General features: G+C 42.2%; 1 protein-coding gene across 5 annotated transcripts in view; it reads right to left on the bottom strand.

Moving 5' to 3' along the window:
* The window catches only part of SPATA6 (spermatogenesis associated 6), a 57927-nt gene extending 33858 nt beyond the window's left edge, over positions 1 to 24069 (bottom strand). For 2 of the 5 annotated variants that reach the window (XM_073357771.1, XM_073357772.1), the window contains exons 1-7: positions 23891 to 24069; positions 19035 to 19172; positions 17209 to 17257; positions 15682 to 15723; positions 14283 to 14407; positions 9854 to 9934; positions 4498 to 4776 (exon numbers count right to left, since the gene is read on the bottom strand). In XM_073357771.1, coding sequence (XP_073213872.1) covers positions 4498 to 4776; positions 9854 to 9934; positions 14283 to 14407; positions 15682 to 15723; positions 17209 to 17257; positions 19035 to 19172; positions 23891 to 23938 — 762 coding nt within the window. In that variant the 5' untranslated portion in view covers positions 23939 to 24069. The other 3 variants (XM_073357774.1, XM_073357773.1, XM_073357776.1) reach the window with 3 other exon arrangements.
* Between the last annotated feature and the right edge of the window lie 1462 nt (positions 24070 to 25531).

The raw sequence follows: 25531 nt of genomic DNA, 5'->3' as shown, positions 1-25531 counted from the left end.
GGAAAAAAGGAAAAGCTACGGAATAGTTATCTAATATTTACCAGAAATAGTTCAGATCTCACCAAGATATTTAAAGCACTGCTCTTCTTCCTAATTAAAGGATAATGTTTTAGCAAGTTCAAATTTTGATCTTAATGTAACACATAGTACTCCCAGTCCAAGAAGACCTCAGCGTTAAAGACACCCTGAAGATCAGAAAGGCAATGAAAGACTGGATATGGTACATTAAAAGAATACAGCAGATACACATTTTCTTCTTGTAGAAGAGGCACAAAAGTAGTCAAAGTAATCAGTCAGCAATTGTCATGTAAAGGTGCTGTAATTACACTGTGAACATCACCTATAGATCAGAAACAGAAGAATTGACTAATCTGAGTTAAAAGAAAAAATAATATCCATGGGAGTACGATAAGCAGTAGGATGAAGATTAATGGTTGCTTAAGGCTCATCTGAATTTCTAAAGGGTATCTAGGAGTAAAAGAAAACTTGTTAGTGAATTCCAGAGTTTAATAACATATGCTAATGAATTAATTAGTAATCAGCTAAAAAAAGGAATAATCAGAGAAGTAACTAAGATAATCAGGTAACGTGGCAGATAAGATCGCTGAAATTGCACGCAGGGCCTGATATCATAGCACAGAAACAAAAGAGCCCCATTTCTCCTTCTCTCTGCAATCTTTCAAGGTTGGATTCTGAAGGTAGATGTTTATAGTGATCATGGGAAATATTAAGAAAAAAGAAAACTAACATTAAAGTACATATTGAACAATCTTTGACCATGGGATGGTGTTCCATGAAGGAGGAGTGCTGGGTAGAGACGGGCTCCATCTTACGAAGAGAGGGAAGAGCATCTTTGCCAGCAGGCTGGCTAACCTAGTGAGGAGGGCTTTAAACTAGGTTCACCGGGGGAAGGAGACCAAAGCCCTGAGGTAAGTGGGAAAGCGGGATACCAGGAGGAAGCACAGGCAGGAATGTCTGTGAGGGGAGGGCTCCTGCCTCATAATGGCAATGAGGGGCGATCAACAGGTTATCTCAAGTGCTTATATACAAATGCACAAAGCCTTGGAAACAAGCAGGGAGAACTGGAGGTCCTGGTGATGTCAAGGAACTATGACGTGATCGGAATAACAGAGACTTGGTGGGATAACTCATATGACTGGAGTACTGTCATGGATGGTTATAAACTGTTCAGGAAGGACAGGCAGGGCAGAAAAGGTGGGGGAGTAGCACTGTATGTAAGGGAGCAGTATGACTGCTCAGAGCTCCGGTACGAAACTGCAGAAAAACCTGAGTGTCTCTGGATTAAGTTTAGAAGTGTGTGCAACAAGAGTGATGTAGTGGTGGGAGTCTGCTATAGACCACCGGACCAGGGGGATGAGGTGGATGAGGCTTTCTTCCGGCAGCTCACGGAAGCTACTAGATCGCATGCCCTGATTCTCATGGGTGACTTTAATTTTCCTGATATCTGCTGGGAGAGCAATACAGCGGTGCATAGACAATCCAGGAAGTTTTTGGAAAGCGTAGGGGACAATTTCCTGGCGCAAGTGCTAGAGGAGCCAACTAGGGGGGGTGCTTTTCTTGACCTGCTGCTCACAAACCGGGTAGAATTAGTGGGGGAAGCAAAAGTGGATGGGAATCTGGGAGGCAGTGACCATGAGTTGGTTGAGTTCAGGATCCTGACGCAGGGAACAAAGGTAAGCAGCAGGATACGGACCCTGGACTTCAGGAAAGCAGACTTCGACTCCCTCAGGGAACGGATGGCCAGGATCCCCTGGGGGACTAACTTGAAGGGGAAAGGAGTCCAGGAGAGCTGGCTGTATTTCAAGGAATCCCTGTTGAGGTTACAGGGACAAACCATCCCGATGAGTCGAAAGAATAGTAAATATGGCAGGCGACCAACTTGGCTTAATGGTGAAATCCTAGCGGATCTTAAACATAAAAAAGAAGCTTACAAGAAGTGGAAGGTTGGACATATGACCAGGGAAGAGTATAAAAATATTGCTCGGGCATGTAGGAATGTTATCAGGAGGGCCAAATCGCACCTGGAGCTGCAGCTAGCCAGAGATGTCAAGAGTAACAAGAAGGGTTTCTTCAGGTATGTTGGCAACAAGAAGAAAGCCAAGGAATGTGTGGGCCCCTTACTGAATGAGGGAGGCAACCTAGTGACAGAGGATGTGGAAAAAGCTAATGTACTCAATGCTTTTTTTGCCTCTGTTTTCACTAACAAGGTCAGCTCCCAGACTGCTGCGCTGGGCATCACAAAATGCGGAAGAGATGGCCAGCCCTCTGTGGAGATAGAGGCGGTTAGGGACTATTTAGAAAAGCTGGACGTGCACAAGTCCATGGGGCCGGACGAGTTGCATCCGAGAGTGCTGAAGGAATTGGCGGCTGTGATTGCAGAGCCACTGGCCATTATCTTTGAAAACTCGTGGCGAACCGGGGAAGTCCCGGATGACTGGAAAAAGGCTAATGTAGTGCCAATCTTTAAAAAAGGGAAGAAGGAAGATCCTGGGAACTACAGGCCAGTCAGCCTCACCTCAGTCCCTGGAAAAATCATGGAGCAGGTCCTCAAAGAATCAATCCTGAAGCACTTGCATGAGAGGAAAGTGATCAGGAACAGCCAGCATGGATTCACCAAGGGAAGGTCATGCCTGACTAATCTAATCGCCTTTTATGATGAGATTACTGGTTCTGTGGATGAAGGGAAAGCAGTGGATGTATTGTTTCTTGACTTTAGCAAAGCTTTTGACACGGTCTCCCATAGTATTCTTGTCAGCAAGTTAAGGAAGTATGGGCTGGATGAATGCACCATAAGGTGGGTAGAAAGCTGGCTAAATTGTCGGGCTCAACGGGTAGTGATCAATGGCTCCATGTCTAGTTGGCAGCCAGTATCAAGTGGAGTGCCCCAGGGGTCGGTCCTGGGGCCGGTTTTATTCAATATCTTCATAAATGATCTGGAGGATGGTGTGGATTGCACTCTCAGCAAATTTGCGGATGATACTAAACTGGGAGGAGTGGTAGATACGCTGGAGGGGAGGGATAGGATACAGAAGGACCTAGACCAATTGGAAGATTGGGCCAAAAGGAATCTGATGAGGTTCAATAAGGATAAGTGCAGGGTCCTGCACTTAGGACGGAAGAACCCAATGCACAGCTACAGACTAGGGACCGAATGGCTAGGCAGCAGTTCTGCAGAAAAGGACCTAGGGGTGACAGTGGACGAGAAGCTGGATATGAGTCAGCAGTGTGCCCTTGTTGCCAAGAAGGCCAATGGCATTTTGGGATGTATAAGTAGGGGCATAGCGAGCAGATCGAGGGACGTGATCGTTCCCCTCTATTCGACATTGGTGAGGCCTCATCTGGAGTACTGTGTCCAGTTTTGGGCCCCACACTACAAGAAGGATGTGGATAAATTGGAGAGAGTCCAGCGAAGGGCAACAAAAATGATTAGGGGACTGGAACACATGAGTTATGAGGAGAGGCTGAGGGAGCTGGGATTGTTTAGCCTGCAGAAGAGAAGAATGAGGGGGGATTTGATAGCTGCTTTCAACTACCTGAAAGGGGGTTCCAAAGAGGATGGCTCTAGACTGTTCTCAATGGTAGCAGATGACAGAACGAGGAGTAATGGTCTCAAGTTGCAGTGGGGGAGGTTTAGATTGGATATTAGGAAAAACTTTTTCACTAAGAGGGTGGTGAAACACTGGAATGCGTTACCTAGGGAGGTGGTAGAATCTCCTTCCTTAGAGGTTTTTAAGGTCAGGCTTGACAAAGCCCTGGCTGGGATGATTTAACTGGGAATTGGTCCTGCTTTGAGCAGGGGGTTGGACTAGATGACCTTCTGGGGTCCCTTCCAACCCTGATATTCTATGATTCTATGATTCAATATGATCCTCCAAGATGCAAAGCACTCTGGCCCCAATCCAGCAAAGTACTTAAGAACATGCTTAGCTTTAAGCAAGAGTAGTCCTGTTGACTTCAGCAGGATGACTCACATACTTAAAGTTAAGCATGTGCATAAGTGCTTTGCTAGGTTGGGGTCAGAATGCTCAGGAACTTGAAGGATTAAGTTTATATTTTAGAAAAGGGACAATTTCAAAGACAAGGTGATAATGTAAAGAAAGGTACAAAGGAGGAATTCTGACTCTTCATAAAGTCACTGCACTCTTTTCAAATCCTATTCAGCCACTTTTAATACTGATACCAATTACTTCCAACTTGAATTATGCACCTGTTATGCTGTCCAGTGTGCTAGAAGAAAAAGAATGGACACTCAGAATTTAAATATGGTATTCATGAAAGAGTTTGAGCCTTGTCAGTTACCAGTGCTGACAAAAGGACTTTTATTCTTGTTAATTTTACATTTAAATCACTATGTAGCAGGCTGTTCAGGAGAAAAAAAGGTTTTTCATTTAAACTAGGATTTGGGGAGTAATATTTAGCAAAAGAATAATGTTTGAGCTGAGCTTAAATTGGAAACACTTTGCAGAGAATACATACACGTCTAATTACAAATGGAGGTTTATCAGTTTCTCTTCTGAATTCAAAAGGCCCCAGGTTTAAATGGGCCAGCCGTTGTCTGGCTTCTTCTGATAGCTCACACATTCGTCTTTTTGTGTATGGAGATGGAGATCGTGATTTAGAAGCTATTGTGGGCTGCTCATAGTTCTTTGTTGCTAAACAGTGCCTGTTTTTCTCAGGTGAAGGGGTGTTTTTCTTTGGTGACCTTGTTTGTAATCTTCCATTTGCTGTTGAATGATGCACCCAATCCAAATTATCCTAAAGCGAAAAGAGAAATTATCTGGTTTGACAGCATGCCGAGCAAAGATTGCTAGTGATGATAAAAAAAAAAAAAATCATCTGCAAAAGGGGAACCAATACCTCCTACAGAAATAGACGTACGTCAGTGCAAGTTACCCTAAGAAAACTATAATCACGCAGCAATTTAGAAAAAAATAATGCGTTTAAAACCAGGAGGAGAATAAAATGCACATTGTTAAATGTCAGACTTTAAGGTTAAGTGCCTGATACTTATCCAATTAGCTTGCTCACACAGTTGGTGCTAAAGACACTATATAAAATTAAGTTGAATTATGTCACTTTAGTTCATTTAATGACAACTCTGCCTAGCATATATGATTAAAAGTTTACAGATTTGAAAATATTTGCTCAACTGGCTAACATCTTTTTTTGTAAAATCTTTTAAAGTGTTTACTGTTCCGAGTGTAAGGTTAAATTATTTTAAAGAGTGGATGGCAACAGACTGAACTCTTGTTTATGGTTAAATTATGTGCATTTTAGAAGCTGACCAAATTTACTGGGGTATTTTTTTTAAAGACAAGGTTATTACCAAAAAGCTATAATAATATAACCTTAAGGACCCACTTTCCAATGTTCCTCTTAAGTTATGCCAATAATATAATGCAAATACAAAACCTAAACATTTGCCTGTAAAAATGGCATTTTTTGCATCCACAAATACAGGGTTTGGAGGCAAAGTTTGGAGACCATTTAAAATGCCAGCATAGGGGTCTAGCTCAGAGTTGACACAAGCTTTAAAAATACCACATTGTGCACACGCATGGTATATTAACAAACCACAATTCTTTTGTAACCAGCAACACCAAACTAACAGTTATTAAGAAAAGTGCCAGCCCTAACTATTAACTTCTTCACTGACTAGTTTAAAAATCAACTGTCAAGAGTAATACTTTCAGTACTGAAGTTTAATTTGAAATACATTATCACTCTTCTGTAATTTCAGCACAAAATCATCTTTCAGCTGCCTCTACAAGCTTTATAGTTGGTGACACGCTAGAAAAAAGGCTATGCTTTGAACGCTTTCTCAGTTGAACATTTTGGCTTTGATGTCACAGTATAATGAACTGGAATTTCAGGTAAAGTTTGGTTCCAAATTCCCATTTTATTAAACCTAATTTTTATTGGTATTTAATTTTGTATATTTTTTATGACTTTCGTTTGGGAATTACTTTTCCTTTTAAAATAAAAAGAGATGACAGACATCATTCTGGTGCATATACAATGCAACCGCACTACATCAGTGCATGAGAACTGAAACAGAAATGGACTACAGACTAACTGAGCGGTATTCACTGTTTATTGCTTGCCTTTCCATCTGCACACACGGTGAGTTACATGTTTAAGACTGGTTTCAGAGTGGTATGTTAAGAATCTCAGGTACCTTTTAAAAAAAAGAAAAGGAGGACTTGTGGCACCTTAGAGACTAACCAATTTATTAGAGCATAAGCTTTCGTGAGCTACAGCTCACTTCCTCAGATGCATATCGTGGAAACTGCAGCAGGCTTTATATATACACAGAGAATATGAAACAATACCTATTCCCACCCCACTGTCCTGCTGGTAATAGCTTATCTAAAGTGATTTCCAGCACAAATCCAAGTTTTCTCACCCTCCACCCCCCCACACAAATTCACTCTCCTGCTGGTGATAGCCCATCCAAAGTGACAACTCTTTACACAATGTGCATGACAATCAAGCTGGGCTATTTCCTGCATAAATCCAGGTTCTTACACCCCCCCCACCCCCATACACACACAAACTCACTCTCCTGCTGGTAATAGCTCATCCAAACTGACCACTCTTCAAGTTAAAATCCAAGTTAAACCAGAACATCTGGGGGGGGGGGGGTAGGAAAAAACAAGAGGAAACAGGCTACCTTGCATAATGACTTAGCCACTCCAAGTCTCTATTTAAGCCTAAATTAATAGTATCCAATTTGCAAATGAATTCCAATTCAGCAGTTTCTCGCTGGAGTCTGGATTTGAAGTTTTTTTGTTTTAAGATAGCGACCTTCATGTCTGTGATCGCGTGACCAGAGAGATTGAAGTGTTCTCCGACTGGTTTATGAATGTTATAATTCTTGACATCTGATTTGTGTCCATTTATTCTTTTACGTAGAGACTGTCCAGTTTGACCAATGTACATGGCAGAGGGGCATTGCTGGCACATGATGGCATATATCACATTGGTGGATGTGCAGGTGAACGAGCCTCTGATAGTGTGGCTGATGTTATTAGGCCCTGTGATGGTGTCCCCTGAATAGATATGTGGGCACAGTTGGCAACGGGCTTTGTTGCAAGGATAAGTTCCTGGGTTAGTGGTTCTGTTGTGTGGTATGTGGTTGTTGGTGAGTATTTGCTTCAGGTTGCGGGGCTGTCTGTAGGCAAGGACTGGCCTGTCTCCCAAGATTTGTGAGAGTGTTGGGTCATCCTTTAGGATAGGTTGTAGATCCTTAATAATGCGTTGGAGGGGTTTTAGTTGGGGGCTGAAGGTGACGGCTAGTGGCGTTCTGTTATTTTCTTTGTTAGGCCTGTCCTGTAGTAGGTAACTTCTGGGAACTCTTCTGGCTCTATCAATCTGTTTCTTTACTTCTGCAGGTGGGTATTGTAGTTGTAAGAAAGCTTGACAGAGATCTTGTAGGTGTTTGTCTCTGTCTGAGGGGTTGGAGCAAATGCGGTTGTATCGCATATTGATCCATCGTCTACAGCCAAGCTCTGCGATACAACCGCATTTGCTCCAACCCCTCAGACAGAGACAAACACCTACAAGATCTCTGTCAAGCTTTCTTACAACTACAATACCCACCTGCAGAAGTAAAGAAACAGATTGATAGAGCCAGAAGAGTTCCCAGAAGTTACCTACTACAGGACAGGCCTAACAAAGAAAATAACAGAACGCCACTAGCCGTCACCTTCAGCCCCCAACTAAAACCCCTCCAACGCATTATTAAGGATCTACAACCTATCCTAAAGGATGACCCAACACTCTCACAAATCTTGGGAGACAGGCCAGTCCTTGCCTACAGACAGCCCCGCAACCTGAAGCAAATACTCACCAACAACCACATACCACACAACAGAACCACTAACCCAGGAACTTATCCTTGCAACAAAGCCCGTTGCCAACTGTGCCCACATATCTATTCAGGGGACACCATCACAGGGCCTAATAACATCAGCCACACTATCAGAGGCTCGTTCACCTGCACATCCACCAATGTGATATATGCCATCATGTGCCAGCAATGCCCCTCTGCCATGTACATTGGTCAAACTGGACAGTCTCTACGTAAAAGAATAAATGGACACAAATCAGATGTCAAGAATTATAACATTCATAAACCAGTCGGAGAACACTTCAATCTCTCTGGTCACGCGATCACAGACATGAAGGTCGCTATCTTAAAACAAAAAAACTTCAAATCCAGACTCCAGCGAGAAACTGCTGAATTGGAATTCATTTGCAAATTGGATACTATTAATTTAGGCTTAAATAGAGACTTGGAGTGGCTAAGTCATTATGCAAGGTAGCCTGTTTCCTCTTGTTTTTTCCTACCCCCCCCCAGATGTTCTGGTTTAACTTGGATTTTAACTTGAAGAGTGGTCAGTTTGGATGAGCTATTACCAGCAGGAGAGTGAGTTTGTGTGTGTATGGGGGTGGGGGGGATGTAAGAACCTGGATTTATGCAGGAAATAGCCCAGCTTGATTGTCATGCACATTGTGTAAAGAGTTGTCACTTTGGATGGGCTATCACCAGCAGGAGAGTGAATTTGTGTGGGGGGGTGGAGGGTGAGAAAACTTGGATTTGTGCTGGAAATCACTTTAGATAAGCTATTACCAGCAGGACAGTGGGGTGGGAATAGGTATTGTTTCATATTCTCTGTGTATATATAAAGCCTGCTGCAGTTTCCACGATATGCATCTGAGGAAGTGAGCTGTAGCTCACGAAAGCTTATGCTCTAATAAATTGGTTAGTCTCTAAGGTGCCACAAGTCCTCCTTTTCTTTTTGCGAATACAGACTAACACGGCTGTTACTCAGGTACCTTTTAGTACATTAAAAATCTCAAGTACATGCTATGTACACTTTAGAAAAACACCAATATGATTGCATCTCTTTAAAGTGACAATGTCAACTTTTTTTTTTTTAATGTTTATCAGTTTAGAAACATTCAGTTTTCCAATAGAATGTGCCTTTTTACAAAAAAATCCTCCTTTAAAAATGTTGATAAGGCTTTTTTTATTTGCTCCCCTGCTTAAGGATAGACCCAACATCACCACCACCCCCCAAACATTCACAGGCTACCCAGTCTCTGTCTGTGCACATTCCTGCCTGCCGCCTGTTCCTTTTCAGTTCTGCTGTTGCTATTACTAATAAACACCATTTTGAACAATATGGAAAAGTGATGTCATCATATAAGTGTATAGGACAGGAAGCCCAACAGAGGCTCAAAACGGTAAAACTGACTATACACAAAATGCTGTCAAACACAAAGTAAACAAATGGCAGAAAAAGAGTTTCCTTCAGTTAGTTCATCTAAAGTGTTACTAATCATTGTTTCATAATTTCCAGGTGGATATTTGATTGACAAGTTGATGGTTGCCTTTTAAAATGAAGTCTTCATATCCATTACAAAAATAATTTCTCAAGATAATTACAGTTATACTTTATGTATTGGTTTGGTTTTAATAATTTGTCATCTCCAGGTTCACCCAGCTACTGTTAGATAATGATGAGAAGGCATCTTCCCAACTCCACACACACCAGGGACACGCACCTCTGCTGATCACAGGATATGGCAGTTGTTAATTGTTTTGTATTCGAGGAACTCTCAGCACCTACTGTCAAGCACCTAGCCTTCTCTTTACTCCTGCTTGATTAAAAATTTAATCAAGTTGTCAAGCACCTCTGACAACTGCTTTACCCAAACAAAAGGAAGAAAAAAGTTTGTAGGGAGTAGCACATGCAAACATTTGACAGCACAGCTGTCAGTTTAAATCTAGAAATTAAATCACAAACAGTTAAATTATGCTAACCTGTACATGAATCCTTCCTGAACTTAACAGGCTTTCTGTAATAAGGGAGCTGGTAGAAAATCTCAATTTTGGTGCAATTCCCTAGAAGAGAGACAATAATTGAACATCAAGCTCCAACTAAAGATAAAGGGTATCAAAGAAATAAATGTCACCTAACGTAACAAACCATTCCTAATTTTAAACCATTTCCTTTGTTAATTTCAGCCTTTAATAAAGATAATTAGAAAAGACAGAACAGCAATGGTAAATGTCAAGAAGATAACATTTGCATTTCTGACAATTCAATTACAGATGATTACATTGCTTTTGTACAACAATTAAGGTCTGACTTTTATTTCAATACATTTCTTTGTCAAAAGCAGTTTTAAAGATTTTTCAAGTCATGTTACAGCATCAATAAAAATTCAAGTAAAGCTTTGCAAGTTTCATTCCTACTGACTTTGCAAACTTGTTTATAAACACTTTATTGCTTGTGGTTTCTGTAGCTTATGCTAAACTAATGCTTTTCTATTTACTTATATGTAAACTTTTGGTATTCACTGATTGTGTAGAATGTTAGGAAAAAAGTATACAGCATTAAGGGCCTACCATGTTCTGCAGATCAAGGAACAGAGGGACCCATCTACACATGCATCTTTCTCAGATGTGCAGAAGAGAGATAGGGGTCGGCTATCCCTAGGGAACCTCATCCCCCACCCCCTCCAAGCACCACACATCTATCCATGTGCAGATCCCTAGACCCACAGAGGACACTAGGGTCTAGGGATCTGAACATGGAAAAGGGGATAGGGGTAGACAGGAGGGGTGAGGGCTGGGACATTCTGCAGGACAGTTGATACAGCCTGGGGGTCCTGGGCACTGTCACAAGTGGTAGAGAAGACAGAGGGGCTTTGGATTCAGTGTGGAGGCAAAGGACCTCCGCACTAGTGGCTCTCATGTCTCCAGTAGATCTCCAAGATCAGAGATTTCAGGGTAGCCTTCTTCCATTGTGAACCCTGCTTCCGTCACCTGGGGGGAACTCCATGAGGGAGACCCTTCTCTGCCCCTCCTTTCCCCACGCCTACACCATTGATTTCCCCACGCCCCATGAGGTGGCATGATCTGGCCCCATGCTAGAATACTAAAATCAGAAGTGTAAGAGACAAAAATGCCAACCATGATTTTCGTTACCTTTAGCCTTGACAATCATCAGGGCCCCGGATGGTGACAAATTCAATCTAGTGGTTAATTTTTTGTAAAAAAGTCAAACCACAGGGTATAAACACATCTTAAAGCTGACCTTCTTTAATCAGCACTCATTTTTATTATCTACATGAATTATCAACTGTCTAAAAAGGAGAAAATTAGAATTAATACATCTGCTATGAAAAGCCTCAGTAGAGTGCCTACTGTTCTTAAAGAGACCAGGAATTATTACAGAAACTTTAGAAGTTTGTTCAACAGAGAAACAGTTTCTTGAGAAGAAAAGGAGTACTTGTGGCACCTTAGAGACTAACCAATTTCAAAATTGGTTAGTCTCTAAGGTGCCACAAGTACTCCTTTTCTTTTTGCGAATACAGACTAACACGGCTGTTACTCTGAAACCAGTTTCTTGAGAGTCTGTGTTTTAAAAAAAAAAAAAAAAACGAACAGCTCCCTAATTGGGACTCTAATGAAAGATACTGGAGGGGAAAAAAGGTCTGTTTAAGTGATGCTGCAAATATTGCACAGAGAGAGAAGACTGTACATTATATAAGCTGTCACAATCAGAGCAGGTTAATCATGTTCTTAGAGGTGAGATCTGCACAGAAATGTTGAAGAGTCAGCAAAAGCATCAGTAGGACAACACCAGAGCAGGAAAAAAGAAATAAAATTGTTCTGAGAGAACTCCAGGATGCCTTATATTCTTATTGTGTGTTGTGAGCCTTGTAAGACATTTAGCCAGAGACATTATCAGCCAAGTGCCAGCTTTCTGGAGGAGTTCTGATATTCTAATCTTGGAATTCTTTCCAACTGGCAGATTAGCAGTGCTAATCAGACACTGCTTGTCACTGCCTAGCTGAAGTCCAGAACAGTAACCTTGCTTTTGCTACCTTTAGTTTTAACACAAGAAAAAGTTACTGGGCATCAAAGCACTACTGTAGCACAGCTGTCAGTCAAATATACTTATTATGGCAGCTTGTTATAACTTTTCTTGTGGGAAGAACTCAACTGACCAGTGCTGAAATAAGATGAGTGGTTTTGGTTCTCAAGATCATGATTAACATTTTACCATTTGCAATAAAATGTACATGGCTCGCGGACCGGCACAGATCCACGGACCACCGTGGAGTACCACTGATCTAGAGAAAGGAGTTGCAAATCCTCCATTCCACATCCCTCTCTCCCCCACAAATTGTCTATATTATTCTGGGGCTACTGTCATTACCCACTACCCCTTCTAAGCCATTCCATGTTTCTGGGAGGGAGGGAGGAGACACACATGCTTCTGCAGGAACAGATTTCACCATCTAAACTGCTCCACATACTTTCCTGGGGATGAGAGAGACTGGAGTACCTTTTTCCATTCCATCATTCCAGTCATTTTAGGGCTGCTACAGCTTCATTATGCACTTGCCGATGCCCCAGCTGGCTCTGCTCAACACCTCAACAAGAATGAAAGGCCCTAAAGCACCGCTGAACTACCATGGTTTACTACAGTGATTATTGCAAAAAGCCAACTATCTGGACACTTGTATCTCAAAGAGGTAGACAGCCTTTCAGAATGAATTCAAATGCAAATGTATTTGATTTACCATAAAGAACTTTGGGAGACATGAACTAGTTTTTCAACAGATTTAAAGAATTCTAAATTTAATTTAAAAAAATTATAATAAGCTTCATATTTAATACTCCTCAACTGTCAAATATATACCTTAAGTCCCAAACTGTAATGTGTAATAGGACTACATTTTCATTTGGGGAAAAACCTTCCTACTAATATTAGAAGTTAACCTAATACAATATAAAAATAAATCATACTGTATCTATCATCAGGCTAAATATATTTGATAACATGCAGATAGGATGCTAAAAAAATGGTTTGTATAAAGCAGTTATTGTGGAATCTTCCAAAAGAAGGTGCACCTGTGTATTGAATTTTGACATAAAAACACTCCTGGTCCAGATCTGGATTGGTTATAAGCAGGCTTCCAATTGCATCACATGATGTTACAATTTTGTGGTACAGGAGAAATCACTTAAACACAACGTATTTGGATTCCAACTCACTCAAAGCTTTCATTTAAACAAAGTTCATTCAAATAAAACATATCATCATAAGCCCATCTCTGCTACTCAGGTCATTCAAATGAAGTATGCTACCTCTAACCATCAAATTAGCACCTCTGCTTGTAACTGACAGGGTGATTTTTCAGGTTGCCCTTCTGAGGCACAGTGTACCAGCTGCAAGCCATTTTTGACCTTTAATCATCAATTTAAGGAATCTAGTAGTAATTGAGTCCCAAATCATCCCAATCTCAGTGTACTGTCACTTTAATGATACAATTATATCAAATTAAGGAAATACCTTTGGGAACTGTGTTTTTTTCTTTAAAGTTGCTTTCAGGACTATCCCGTTCCCATCTGAGAATTGTCAGCTTTAAACACCTACGAAGGTGCAGGCTGAGATCAAACTTATTTTCATTTAGTGTACATTTGAGCCTGCAGCTACAAAAGACCAATGCTAATTCATTCTATTCATTTTTCCAATCACTCCTCAGCAATTATGGCTTTTTTGAAAGCCTAAATGTGGCTAGTTTCTAAAATGGCTTGGCCAGTCAGTATGAACAGAGGCTAACGAGAGTTTGACAAACAAGTTCTAGAAGGGAAAATCAAAGCTATCGGTGTCTGAATCAAGTTTAAATACAGATGATGATGATTATTCATTCTTATTATGTGAGATTCCCTCAAGCTCCAGTGAGTGCTGGAGAAGCACTGCACACAGTGTGGTACAAACAGATGGATCAACAGACCTTGACCCAGAGGGTTTCCGATGTAACTGGAGACAAAATGCAACCAAAAGAGTAAGTGTGGGAGAGTGTTACAAAAATAAGATTGTCCTGTTACATAGTTCAACTGCTGTACAATTTGATGGTTCCTGTTGGCAGTAAATCTAGCTTCACACCCAGTGGATGGGTGAAAAGAAGATATAAAGGCCATGGTACTATATATCAAATCAATCTAGATACTAACTTGTTCACATTATACAAGTACAGTTCGCACATCAAGTTAAAATAACATTTCCAGCAGACATATTCTATCTTCACAAAGTTCAGCCTTGGATTAGTACTTGCCATTTCAGGTATTGAATTATCTGTCAAAAGTAATCACTTTTGGCTTGAGATAGTTCACGAAGCTGTTCCTGTGAAACATACTGTATCATAAGTACAATACACAGATATGCACTTACTGTAAAACTAGAAGACCTCTTCATTAAAACTTCGCGATCTGAACCATGGTGTCCACGAGTAAGCTTAGGGTCAGGGAACAGGAAATCTCTTGTATTTTCTTCATAAGTGGCTAGAATTTCTCCCACTAAAAAGGAAATATGTACTAATGTATTGGGAAACAGTTGTACAGTGTAGACACACATGCACGAGACTATGCCGAAATGAGTACAATGTTTTACCTTTAAAAATTAAGAGTAAACTCTTACTACACTAGACCATAAGACGACTGACTAAAGTGGGACTATGCCCGATAGTAAGAATGCACAGGATTGGGCCCTTAAGCACCTTTTATTGAAAACTATCAAATTTATGTAAAGCAGACTGCCTTTGTTGCACTAAGAGACATGTAAAAGGTTTTCCTACGACATTTCTTCCCTTCTTCCTCTCCTATGTACAGCCAATGGTTTTCTAACAGTAGCAAAGTTCACATCTGTTATTCTGTATTACAGAACAATTATGGTTGTTAATCAGAGATTTAGTCAGCTGTCAGAAAGGAATTTAGGTACAATCAAAAAGAGTATTTCAAGATCCTCAAATCTTGTTTTATTTTCTTTAAGGAAAAAAACCAAGATCGATTATATAAAACTTTCAAGTTGTTCTACCACAGTCACTTTGCCAAGCGTCCACTATAAGCTCTCTCTCCTTCTAAAATCTCCTACACTCCCACAACAACAAAATCCACACTCAGTTTCTTTCTTTGTGTAAATATCCCAGGAAGCCACTGAGAGAAACAGGTATTTTCTTGCTTGCTGTGGTGTTATTAAGGACCTGTAACTATGGATGCTTTTAATTCCACAGTTCTCAATCAAGTCCTCCTTCAAACTCTATTTTATTTCCAATAAAATGCAGATTTATATTATCCATGGGAATATTTGAATTTCATTAAGATAGATTTTTTTATAATCACACAAACCTATAACAGAAATATGACAAATCGTTATTTATTATCTTCACCTCTCCCCAGAGACCAGAAATATTTATAGCGTGGATAAGGGTTTTCCCCAGCGGTCACCATTAAAAGAAAAGTGTCATTTTGAGAACAAGATTATACACTTTGAAACCTCACAGGCAGACCACAAGTGAATTTTGAGGCCTTTAATAAGTATGCATTGTGTGAGTTCAGTTTATTTTCAATTTTTAAAGTATTATCACTTTCGTAAGCCTGAGAATAGAACATTTCAATATTAGCTTTATTCTCTTTCAAAAATGAGATCCTCTTGATCTATTAACATTTTATATTCAGGGGACTATTTGTTGAAGAGCTTTCTACATGGTTTGTATGTTGAGAAAAATGATTGTGTGTCCTCATGGAAATTCACCGATTAAACTGCCTGATTTATGAAGAGATTGATACAATACCTGGAGGAACAAGCTGTATTAGTTCAAGCACTGCTGTGTCAACTAGAAAGGAAAAAAAGTTTTCAAAAGTCAAAAAATAAACTATGATCAGAAGTAATTTTAATATGCAAAGTAAAAGAGCACCCCTTCCCTGATTTAACCCTCTCAACAATGTATGCGCTAATGTAATAAGTTCAATTATGATGTACCAATAATAAAAGCAGATTATGAACACTTTATATGAATACTACAAATCTAGGCTAACACAATGGCGTCCTCAGGCACTACCATAATACAAATAATAAATTATTGGCTCAAGCTTGTAACGGACACTGTCAAGTTCGGCAGCAGATGGAGTCAATCCTTTGAAGAGACTACAGAGAAGCCATGAAGTTTGGATCCTGTTTTGGACTGTAATTCTCACAATGTTTGAGGGGACCTAAATTTGGAGTTTTAGTTCAGGCACAATACTATTTTAATAGGATTCGTCATGCTCAATGTATGGCAGCATTGTTCATTGTGGAGTCACTCTGTTTAAAAAAAAATCACAGTCATTTGACAAAGTAAAACCCTCACTGAAGTTCAAAGTATTTGAAAATAGCTTGCTATATGTGGTCAGTTTGTTGAGTTCATTAAGTCTTTGTATATGAACAAGGTATGTTTTTAACTGTTTTAAATTTCACTCTATTGAATACACTAGAAGAAATGTATAATTTAGAGATTTCTGGAAGTGCCTATTTATCTGTATTCCTGGTAAGTTATTACTATCAAAAGAAGCCATCACATCCTCTAAAACATTCCTAGGCTCACATTTGAAGGATCGCTCTTTGAGCAATGACTATTTCATTTAATGGTCACACATATTTCTAGCAGATGGAATACTGATCATTCTTCAGGCACGAATGTTTCAAAGAGATAGTAAGAATGTTTTCCTGTTCCCAATCTAACCCCTCAACTCTCAAAAATATCTTTAGATTCCATATTATTAATATGATATTAGCCACCAAGGGCTAAATCCACAAAGGGATTCAGGTGCTAAACGCCACTTTAGGCACTTAGGTTTCAAACTTTAGTGCCTCTAAACCCCTGCTCAGTGGCCACATAATCCTATAGGAACCTAAATTACCCAGACCCCTACGTTTTCACTGGTAAAGAAAAGCATCTAAATTCGTGACTGTGGGCATAAGCAAAACTGTTTAAGTCGCTGAGCAGCTCGGAACCCAGCTCACGCAGGAATTAAACTCTTCTGTTAAAGCTGTTTTACTTTGTATGAAATACTTAAATATTCCTTGAAGCAGGTACTGGACCAGAGTCTCCCAGGAAAGAGCACTAACCACTAGGAGACAGAGTCTCTCTCTTTTTCTTTTGCCCCATGACTATTTTGAAGGGATTTAACTCCCCACTGCATTGTATACAGAGTCTAAGCGCCAAATTCATGGGCAGCAGAATGCCTACATATTAGGCACTACAAAGCTGAGCCTATGCTCTCTTTCTGAGGATCTAGACCTAGGTGCATACAATATAATGTATATAAAAAGCAAAACCTACATTCAAGTAGCTCAACAAGTTCTCCAGGATCAACTACATCAGTAAATACCTAAAACAAAAGATTTAAAAAAATGTAATGGACACATTTGATCAGAAATACAGATGTGCTTAAAGAAAACTAAAGTTTCCCTTTGATTCCGATTATTGCAAACAGTACTATTCCTCAAGGAGGGAGTGAGGGGGGAACAACAGAAAACTGAAATTATAACCTGGCACCGAGACAGAATATATTTCTTAGAAAGACAGCACTTTTGGTCATCTGATTTCTAACCATTTCAAGATTCTTCCTCTCTATCTAAATTATGTGAGCTACCATAGATAAAGAGCCAATCACATGAACATGCAAATTTCAGCAATATAAAAGACAAATAGCTGATCTTGTTAGAAAAATTCATCTTTCATCTGTAACTGAAAAAGATTAAAGGGACAATGTCGGCACCTTTTTTAATTATTGGGTTTTCTACACTGAGCGATCCCACAATCTTTTTAGATATTTGAAAATAGAATTATTCTCCCTTTTGTTTTTTCTTATTTCCATTTGTATAATGTTGATAATTCTTCTGGCACTTGTGACTGACCTGAAAATAACATGGCACATTTCCATTATGTTCTTGTTTGTGCATAACTATTACTGATCATGTCAGCACCTGGGAATACCGTTCATTCACTAATGACTGCTGTAAAGCCAGAAAGGGCAGCTCTCTACAACATTTTTGCAAGTCCTGAAGAAATACTGACTAGTTTGTTGTTATAATTTCTAGGGGACAGTGGTGTAGTAATCTTCTCTCTGATTCAATACTGAGCCACTGCCTCAGCATGATGTTGCGAGGCATCCTGTTGCTGGAGGTACCAAACTTTTGAGGATGTAAAAGTAGAGAGCCTGAACACCACAAGCTATTAAATGACACTTTGTAAGAGCATGGATGTTCTTCCCAGTGCTCTGACTAAATTCCGACTTAAGAAATTGCACTCTATAAATGCACCTAGATTTCTCCCTCAGTTTCAGTTGAATACAGTAATCAGCACTTCCGGTCCTAAGTTGCTTTGTAGTCTGGTTGTGCCCTGTTAAATAGCTGCTATGTTCCATTTCCACCCTGCCTTTCAGTGGTGGGTGAAATTATCCCTCTTCATGTCTTACCTATCTCACAAAGGTGTTGTTGAGGCTTAATTAGTCAGTCTTTGAAAGTGCTTTGGGATACTTGGATGAAAAGCATTAGAGACGTGCAAAGTATTGTTATTCATGAGTAGTCAAAAAACAGAATCATGTTTGTAAGGTACAGAATTTCATTATTCCTATGGCACTCACAATGAAACTAGTAGGGACACGGAAGAGGTGATAGGCAACGGTAAAATACAAGGCTATAGTGCCATCAAGGGGGCTCTTGCGACATCAAACCAGGAAAGAGCAGAGAGCTGTCACCAGAAAGCCCAAGCTCATATTCCACCTTTTTGCTACAGACTGTTTTTATAATCTTACTTTGTGATTTTTCATTTTCATTCTTCTCCCTATTCCCTACTTGTATTTTCCATTTTGACCTATATTTAAGGAGCATAACACTTGGCAGGAACTAAGAGGAGCTACTGGGAAAAAAGGTCATTTCATAAAAGAAGAAAGAACAAAAACCTAAAAATCCTCATGATATACTTTGGTCATATGCTCACAAATTTATTTTTGAATTACTATATAATGAAAAAACAAATGTCTTTTGTGTTGAAGAGCTGCAGAAATTAGTAGTAAAACAATACCATTTTCGGTGTGATCATTTGTGTTTGGGGATTCTGGTTCTTTGTTTTTTACATGTTCATGTCCGATGTTATGATCGTACCTTTTCAAATACTAGTTTCTCTTCTAAGAAGAGTGGAAATGCTGCAGGGACACATTGAGTCCTTTTGTACTGTCCAAATACACAGGCGCTGAGATAGAGCTCACTTTTGTCTTTCAGCAACACTCCAGGGCAAGTTATCTGGAAGAACAACATATTTATTATACAAACTGAGCTTCAGCATTAGAATTATTGGTTATATTTGGGAGAAAAAACAGAATTAACTAAGATGAAAATAGTTGTTTGCTGGGGACCCATATGGTAACATAGCTCAGTGGCAAACCCTCCTTTTCTAAAGTAATTCTAGCTATACTTACTTACAGTAAGGCAAATACTTATAGTTTTAAAATATTTAGGACTAAGTTCTCCCCTAGTGTAAGCAGTCACAGCTCCATTAACTTCAGCCAGACTCCCCAGTCTTAAGGTCACACTTTATAATAGCTGCTGGTGTTCACGATCCACATCATTTAATCACTAAGGGTTATACAGAGCAAACAATGACTCATGAGATATCCAAAACATGCCCCAAGAGCCAAAAGCTGTCCACGTCCTGAAACGTAGCCTCCCGGCAATGAGGATTCAGCTGATGCACTGGTAGGTTTTATTGCTTGTGAACAAATTCAATCTGCCTAAGAAAGGTAGATTTGTTTTAGGGTTGGATTTTTTTTTTAAAGTTTATGTAAATGTATGTGGGAATCAGGTGTAGCTCTTGGGTTCCCAGAAAGTTGCCAATGCAATTCCTGATGTTGCAAAGTTTGGGTACTGCAGAGGAGTACCAAAGGGAGACTGGACTTTTTTTTACTACAGTGATACTCTGGACACTGCTGGTGGGTGGCCACTGCATTGTCTTTCACATCTATTTCTAACTCATAGGTTTAGTCCTCTGGCTAGTGAGCATCTCATACATTTTTTCAAGCTGTGATGTACATCACACAATTCTCAGCTATTCTCTCACATTAAGAACACACACAAATCTCTTCCCCACAACTACATGTTATTTTCTCCCATTCTGATGGTTCTGCTGTGTGATCCAGCTAGAGAATTCCCAGTCACCTTTCACTTCAGTTTATGCTGCTCTCATATTATCACAGTATTATAAATGTGAGGTTGCCTCTTGCAACACAAGGTTGCAGGAGAAGCAGTGCTCAGATTTTCAATTGCCAGCTAGAGGAGAAAGGGAGCAGAGTGACAGGAATTAAGTGAGGTACGTTTGCTACAGTTCTTCTCTCAGATGAACATGAGGAATACCTGCTGGACCTAAAGATTCTTCATATATCACAGAAAAATAATCCTTGAATGAAAGAAGTTATGGAGCCTAAATCCGATGGATTTGCGCAGTGCTCAATTTGTAATGAAAAAGGTGCCGGGGCTCAAGCAAAAAAAAAAAGAAAATTTTACATTCATAACTGATGCAGCAAGCTCAGATGTGCTGGGGCTATGAAGGGCCAACCCTAAAGGTGCCAGGACTCAGCCCTGGCACAAATTAAGCACTGGATTTGTGGAATTTAATGGGGACCTGTGGTCTAAACAAGAAAGTCTGTTAAAACATATATTAACTAAGCAAAAGGTTTCCCCCTCCAAGAGCTATTATCTCTGATGAAAGGCACCAGGTTAACAGTCCTAAAGATTGAAGCACACCTGCCAAGTATTACACTTTGCATGAAACTCATGCATACATAAGTATGAATGCGAGAGAGACTTCCCCATGCAGCACCTTGTCACCTAGGGGAAGATTCTTTGAGCTACAAACTGAGACAATGTGTTTGTCTCAGCTCTTCAACTGAATGCTGTTAATATTTCTGTGCACTTCACAGCCCTTAATAACCAAGGCCTCATATCTTTACCTTAGAGGATGCAGCTAGCATTCCCCCATTTTACAGATAAGAAAAATGAAAGCTTGAAGGAGGTCACTGAAGGCAAGTCTCCAATCCGACAGACCCAAGTTTCATCCAGTTTCCCATTTTGCCTTGCCAGAAAAATGAACTTCTTCCCAGATCAGGGTTCAGGTATGCTGGAAGTTTGCACTTCTGCTGCCCTGTAGACAAACTGAGGGCTTCATTTAGCAGAGCTGCAAAAGCATAAATCTACAATTTTTAAAGCCAATTTATGGGTATATACCAGTGAATTACAAATATACAATTTTAACTCACTAAATAATTTCCATAAATGTCACATGGAGCTGCACAGACTTTGGCAACTAAGCTGAAGCCCCTATTTGATAAGTACAATGGACAGTTTTGCTCTATGCTTTGTTACGTGCTATGTAAAAATATGTTAATATTATCCCTAAGACAAGTACAGTTAGGGGAGCGACAGTGGTATCCCCAAACTGATCTCAGAACAGACCTGAAGGGACTTACAGTAAAGATACAGTAACAAACTGGATCAGCATCCATACTCATTCAATTTGTGTCTTCTGATCCAAGCTTCCCAAAAATGTGTGGTCATCGTGGTCTTGTGATGTAATAAGTATCCAATAAGGAATGAGACCCACCAAACTCATTTCACATAAGGGGACAGCATATTATAATGAACCATGATCTCCTTTCAAGGGGAGTCCCACGGTCTGATTTTACATGCAGTTTTAGGCCTGTGATGCGTGTGTATTTAACTAACTCCAGACACGGAGCTTCAAAAATCCACTTGCCTACTCTCTGCTAACAAATAAGACACTCTCAGTATCAAGGACAAACAATGCCCATTAACTCCTACAGAGTTTTCACTTACAATAAGGCGTTAGCCAATATGGTTGCAAAGGTAACCTTCAAATGTAAATGGAATGTAAACAGGTGCAACACTAACTTCCTTAGCCTGCAGACACACAGTTTTAGTCATTCAGCATGTTGCTGCAGGTAAGAAGTCTCTAGCTGGCAGTGAAATGAAGAAGCAGGTGAGAGGTACAGGCAGCATCAAAGACAAGCACTTGAGCTATTCTCTAGGAAGGCGCATTCAGAACGGACGCTGGTGGACATAACTGAAAAGCCTCCTTTGATTGCAACCTGGAATCTTGAGGGTGGGAAGGGTAGCAAATATCCCTAATTGCAGCGCCAGAGGCAAGGGAGTAGGGGCTACCTGTCCCCACACCCCATTCAGCACCCAAAACCTGGGGTGCAAGGGGGAACCAAGAGAAAATACTAGTTCTTCTTTCCAGCAGCCAAAAAGGGCTTTTTGGGGAGAAGAGGGGAAGAAGGTCATATTTCATCAGACAGCCATAGATAGAGGCTAATATGGAAACCTACCAAGCTGCCATCCCTGAACAACTGTAGGAAAGCTGGTACCCTCCATATCTTTCATCTCATAACAAATACATGGTCATGTGGCTGTTTTAGAGCAAACGTGCAATTACCAGCAGTAGGAACAAATCAGAAACCAAAAACACCAGCTCCATTTCCATCATAGCCTCTCGCTGGCAATGTGAGGACAATGCATTTTCATATTTTAGATGGCATCCAGGATTTTTCTTTGTGCAAAGTGCATTCAGGAACCAGTGGGCCAATATAACCAATAGATCAAAGCGAGCACTGACCATGCAAAGTCAACCATAATCCCAACCTCATTTTGCCAGCTGGCATGCAAGGTGTCTCCGAAGGTCTAAAAATTATGGTGGGGGATCGTGGGAAGAGACCGTTATGTTGAATAAATCAGAATATAGGTATGCTACTTTGAGCGGTCACAGGTGAGGTCACGTGACTCTTCCATGACATTTCAATTCACAGTAGTCACCTGGAAAAATAGATGGGTTTCAATTCCAATCGTATTCAGCCCTTGCATGTCCTGCACTGCACACAATTGAATCAGATGACACTATTTGCAGCTGATGAAAGTGAAAACATCACCATTTACACTGCTACCGACATTTGTCTCCAGGCAAGTCTAGGGTAAAATATAGCAGTCTCCACTCCTCCTCTTTTACCTAAAACATTTTAGTCCCAAGGAGAAACTGCAGGGTAGGAACTTCTGCCAGGAAGAACTGATCGCTTCTCTTGCATGATTGCCATGAGGAAGGCACTACCAAACTCACGGTCATAGGATTTTTAAAAAAATCATAAATGTCACGACCTCAGCTATTTAAATCTGAACTGTCATGGTGTTGAAACTGTAGGGGTCCTGACCCAAAAAGGAGTTGGGGGAAGGGTGTGTTTGTAGGGGGGCGGTTGTGGTATTGCTCCCCTCACTTCCCCGCTGCTGCTGGCAGGGCGCTGCCTTCAGAGGCCGACCTCCAGCCACCCAGCTTTGAAGTCAGCGCAGAAGGAGGGGTGGCAATCCCATGAGCCCCTAAAATAACCTTGTGATCCCCCCCCCCCCCGCAATGCCCTTTTGGGCCAGGACCTGCAATTTGAGAAACGCTGGTCTCCCCCGTGCCATCTGTAGCCACGAGAACTACCAGCAGACTAAATTAATTAACCCCCCCCCGTGCCCAGCTCTCCAGCCGCCCCCCTGTCCGCGCGGGTTTCACCCCCTAGGAAGGCTCTGACCCCGGGGCCCTGCGCTCAGCCCGCAGGGGCCGGGCAAGGCGAGCGCGGCCAGCGGAGGAGGCCGAGAGTAACGGCCCCGCAGCCCCTGGCCGCGGGGCAGAAGAGGGACCCGAGGCCTTTTAACCCGGCGGCCCAGGGGCTGCCCGCAGGGCGGGGGGGGGGGGCAGAGCGCTGCGGGCGCCGGACTCCATCTCCCGGCGGGTGCGGCCGCGGCCTTCCCGTGCCTCAGTTTCCCCGCCGGGCAGCGATCTCCTCCCCGAGCGCTGGCGGGAGCGGGACAGAGAAGCCAGGAGCCCGCCACGCCCTGTCACAGCCCGGGGGGAGGCGGCGGCGGCGGCAGCGCGGGGTCCCGCTGGGGGCGCCCGGCCCGGCCCGGCCACTCACCGAGCGGAGCTCCAGCTCCAGGGCGCAGACCAGCGCCTTCCGCGGCATCGGGGGGGCCGGGCCGGGCCGGGCGGGGGGCTGCCCGGGGCCCTGGCCGGAGGGGGAAGGGCAGCTCCGGGCCCGCACAGGATGCGGCGCTCGCTCGGCCCCGCCCGCAGGGAACAACGCCGTCGTCGTGGCAACCGGAACGTTTCCGGACGCTACCATGTGGGCGGGGCTAATGGAATGACGTTAGCGCCATGAGCCGGGTTAGCCCGAGCGACGCCCTCGGCTGCTGTGCGCATGCGCGGAAGGCTGAGTCCGGCTGCGCTCACTGGAGGGGCAAAGAGAACAGAGCAGGAGGGGGCGGAGCTCTGTGGAGCGGGGGCGGGGCCACGCTGCGCTCCCTGCATCCCCCCGGCACCAGCCACCCAGCCCTGGCTGCAGGTGCCGCTGGCGGGATAAGAACATAAGAGTGGCCACAATGGGTCAGAGCAAAGGTCCTGCCAGCCCAGTATCCTGGCCGCGGACAGTGGCCCGTGCCAGGTGCCCCGGAGGGAGTGAACGTAACAGGTGGTGATCAGTGGTGGCTCGCCTGCCATTCATCTCCACCCTCTGCCAAACAGAGGCGAGGGCCACCGTTCCTGACCCATCCTGGCTAATAGCCATTATTGGACTTAACCTTCACGAATTTATCCAGTTCTCTTTTAAACCTTGTTATAGTCCTAGCCTTCACAACCTCCTCCGGCAAGGAGTTCCACAGGTTGACTGTGCGCTGAGTGAAGAAAAACTTCCTTTTATTTGTTTTAAACCTGCTGCCCATTAATTTCATTTGGTGGCTCCCTAGTTCTTATATTATGGGAACAAGTAAATAACTTTTCCTTATTCACTTTCTCCACACCACTCATGATTTTATAGACCTCCATCATATCCCCCCTTAGTCTCCTCTTTTCCAAGCTGAAAAGCCCTAGCCTCTTTAATCTCTCCTCATATGGGACCCGTTCCAAACTCCTAATCATTTTAGTTGCCCTTTTCTGAACCTTTTCTAATGCCAGTATATCTTTTTTGAGATGAGGGGACCATATCTGTAAGCGGTATTCAAGATGTGAGCATACCACGGATTTATATAAGGGCAATAAGATATTCTCTATCCCTTTTTTAATGATTCCTAACATCCCGTTTGCTTTTTGATTCTTAACATCCCCTCCCTGCTCCCTCCACCCACCCATCGCTCCAGTGCTGCGAGCCCCTCGCACTCTGCCCCTCCGTTCCTGCACAGCCCCTCACCCCGGCCCTGCACCTCACTGCTGCAATCCCCGCCGTGTACCCACACAGCGCCCCAACCCGCCTGCACCTCCCTGCCCACCAACCGCCCCTCCCAATCCTGCACCCCACAGCTGTGATCCCCATCCTGCAGCACTTCACTACCCACACACACCCCTTCCCACCTCCAGTCCACACACAGCCCCTCACCACCCTGCACCTCGCTGCTGCAATTCCCATCCTGCACCCGCACACTGCTCCAACCCTGTCTCAGCCTGTAAAGTCCCCACTGCCATACCCTACGGGGATCTGAGTCCTCATCCCATTTAGTTGGAGGGATGAGAGCCATTTGGATCTTTCAGTCATGGTCTGGTCCAATGACTGTACTATAGACCCAAG

The sequence above is a fragment of the Lepidochelys kempii genome, chromosome 8 (genome assembly GCF_965140265.1).
Source record: "Lepidochelys kempii isolate rLepKem1 chromosome 8, rLepKem1.hap2, whole genome shotgun sequence".
Lineage (NCBI taxonomy): Eukaryota > Metazoa > Chordata > Testudines > Cheloniidae > Lepidochelys > Lepidochelys kempii.
Note: the sequence above shows the minus strand (reverse complement) of the source record. Positions and strands in the feature narration are given on the sequence as shown.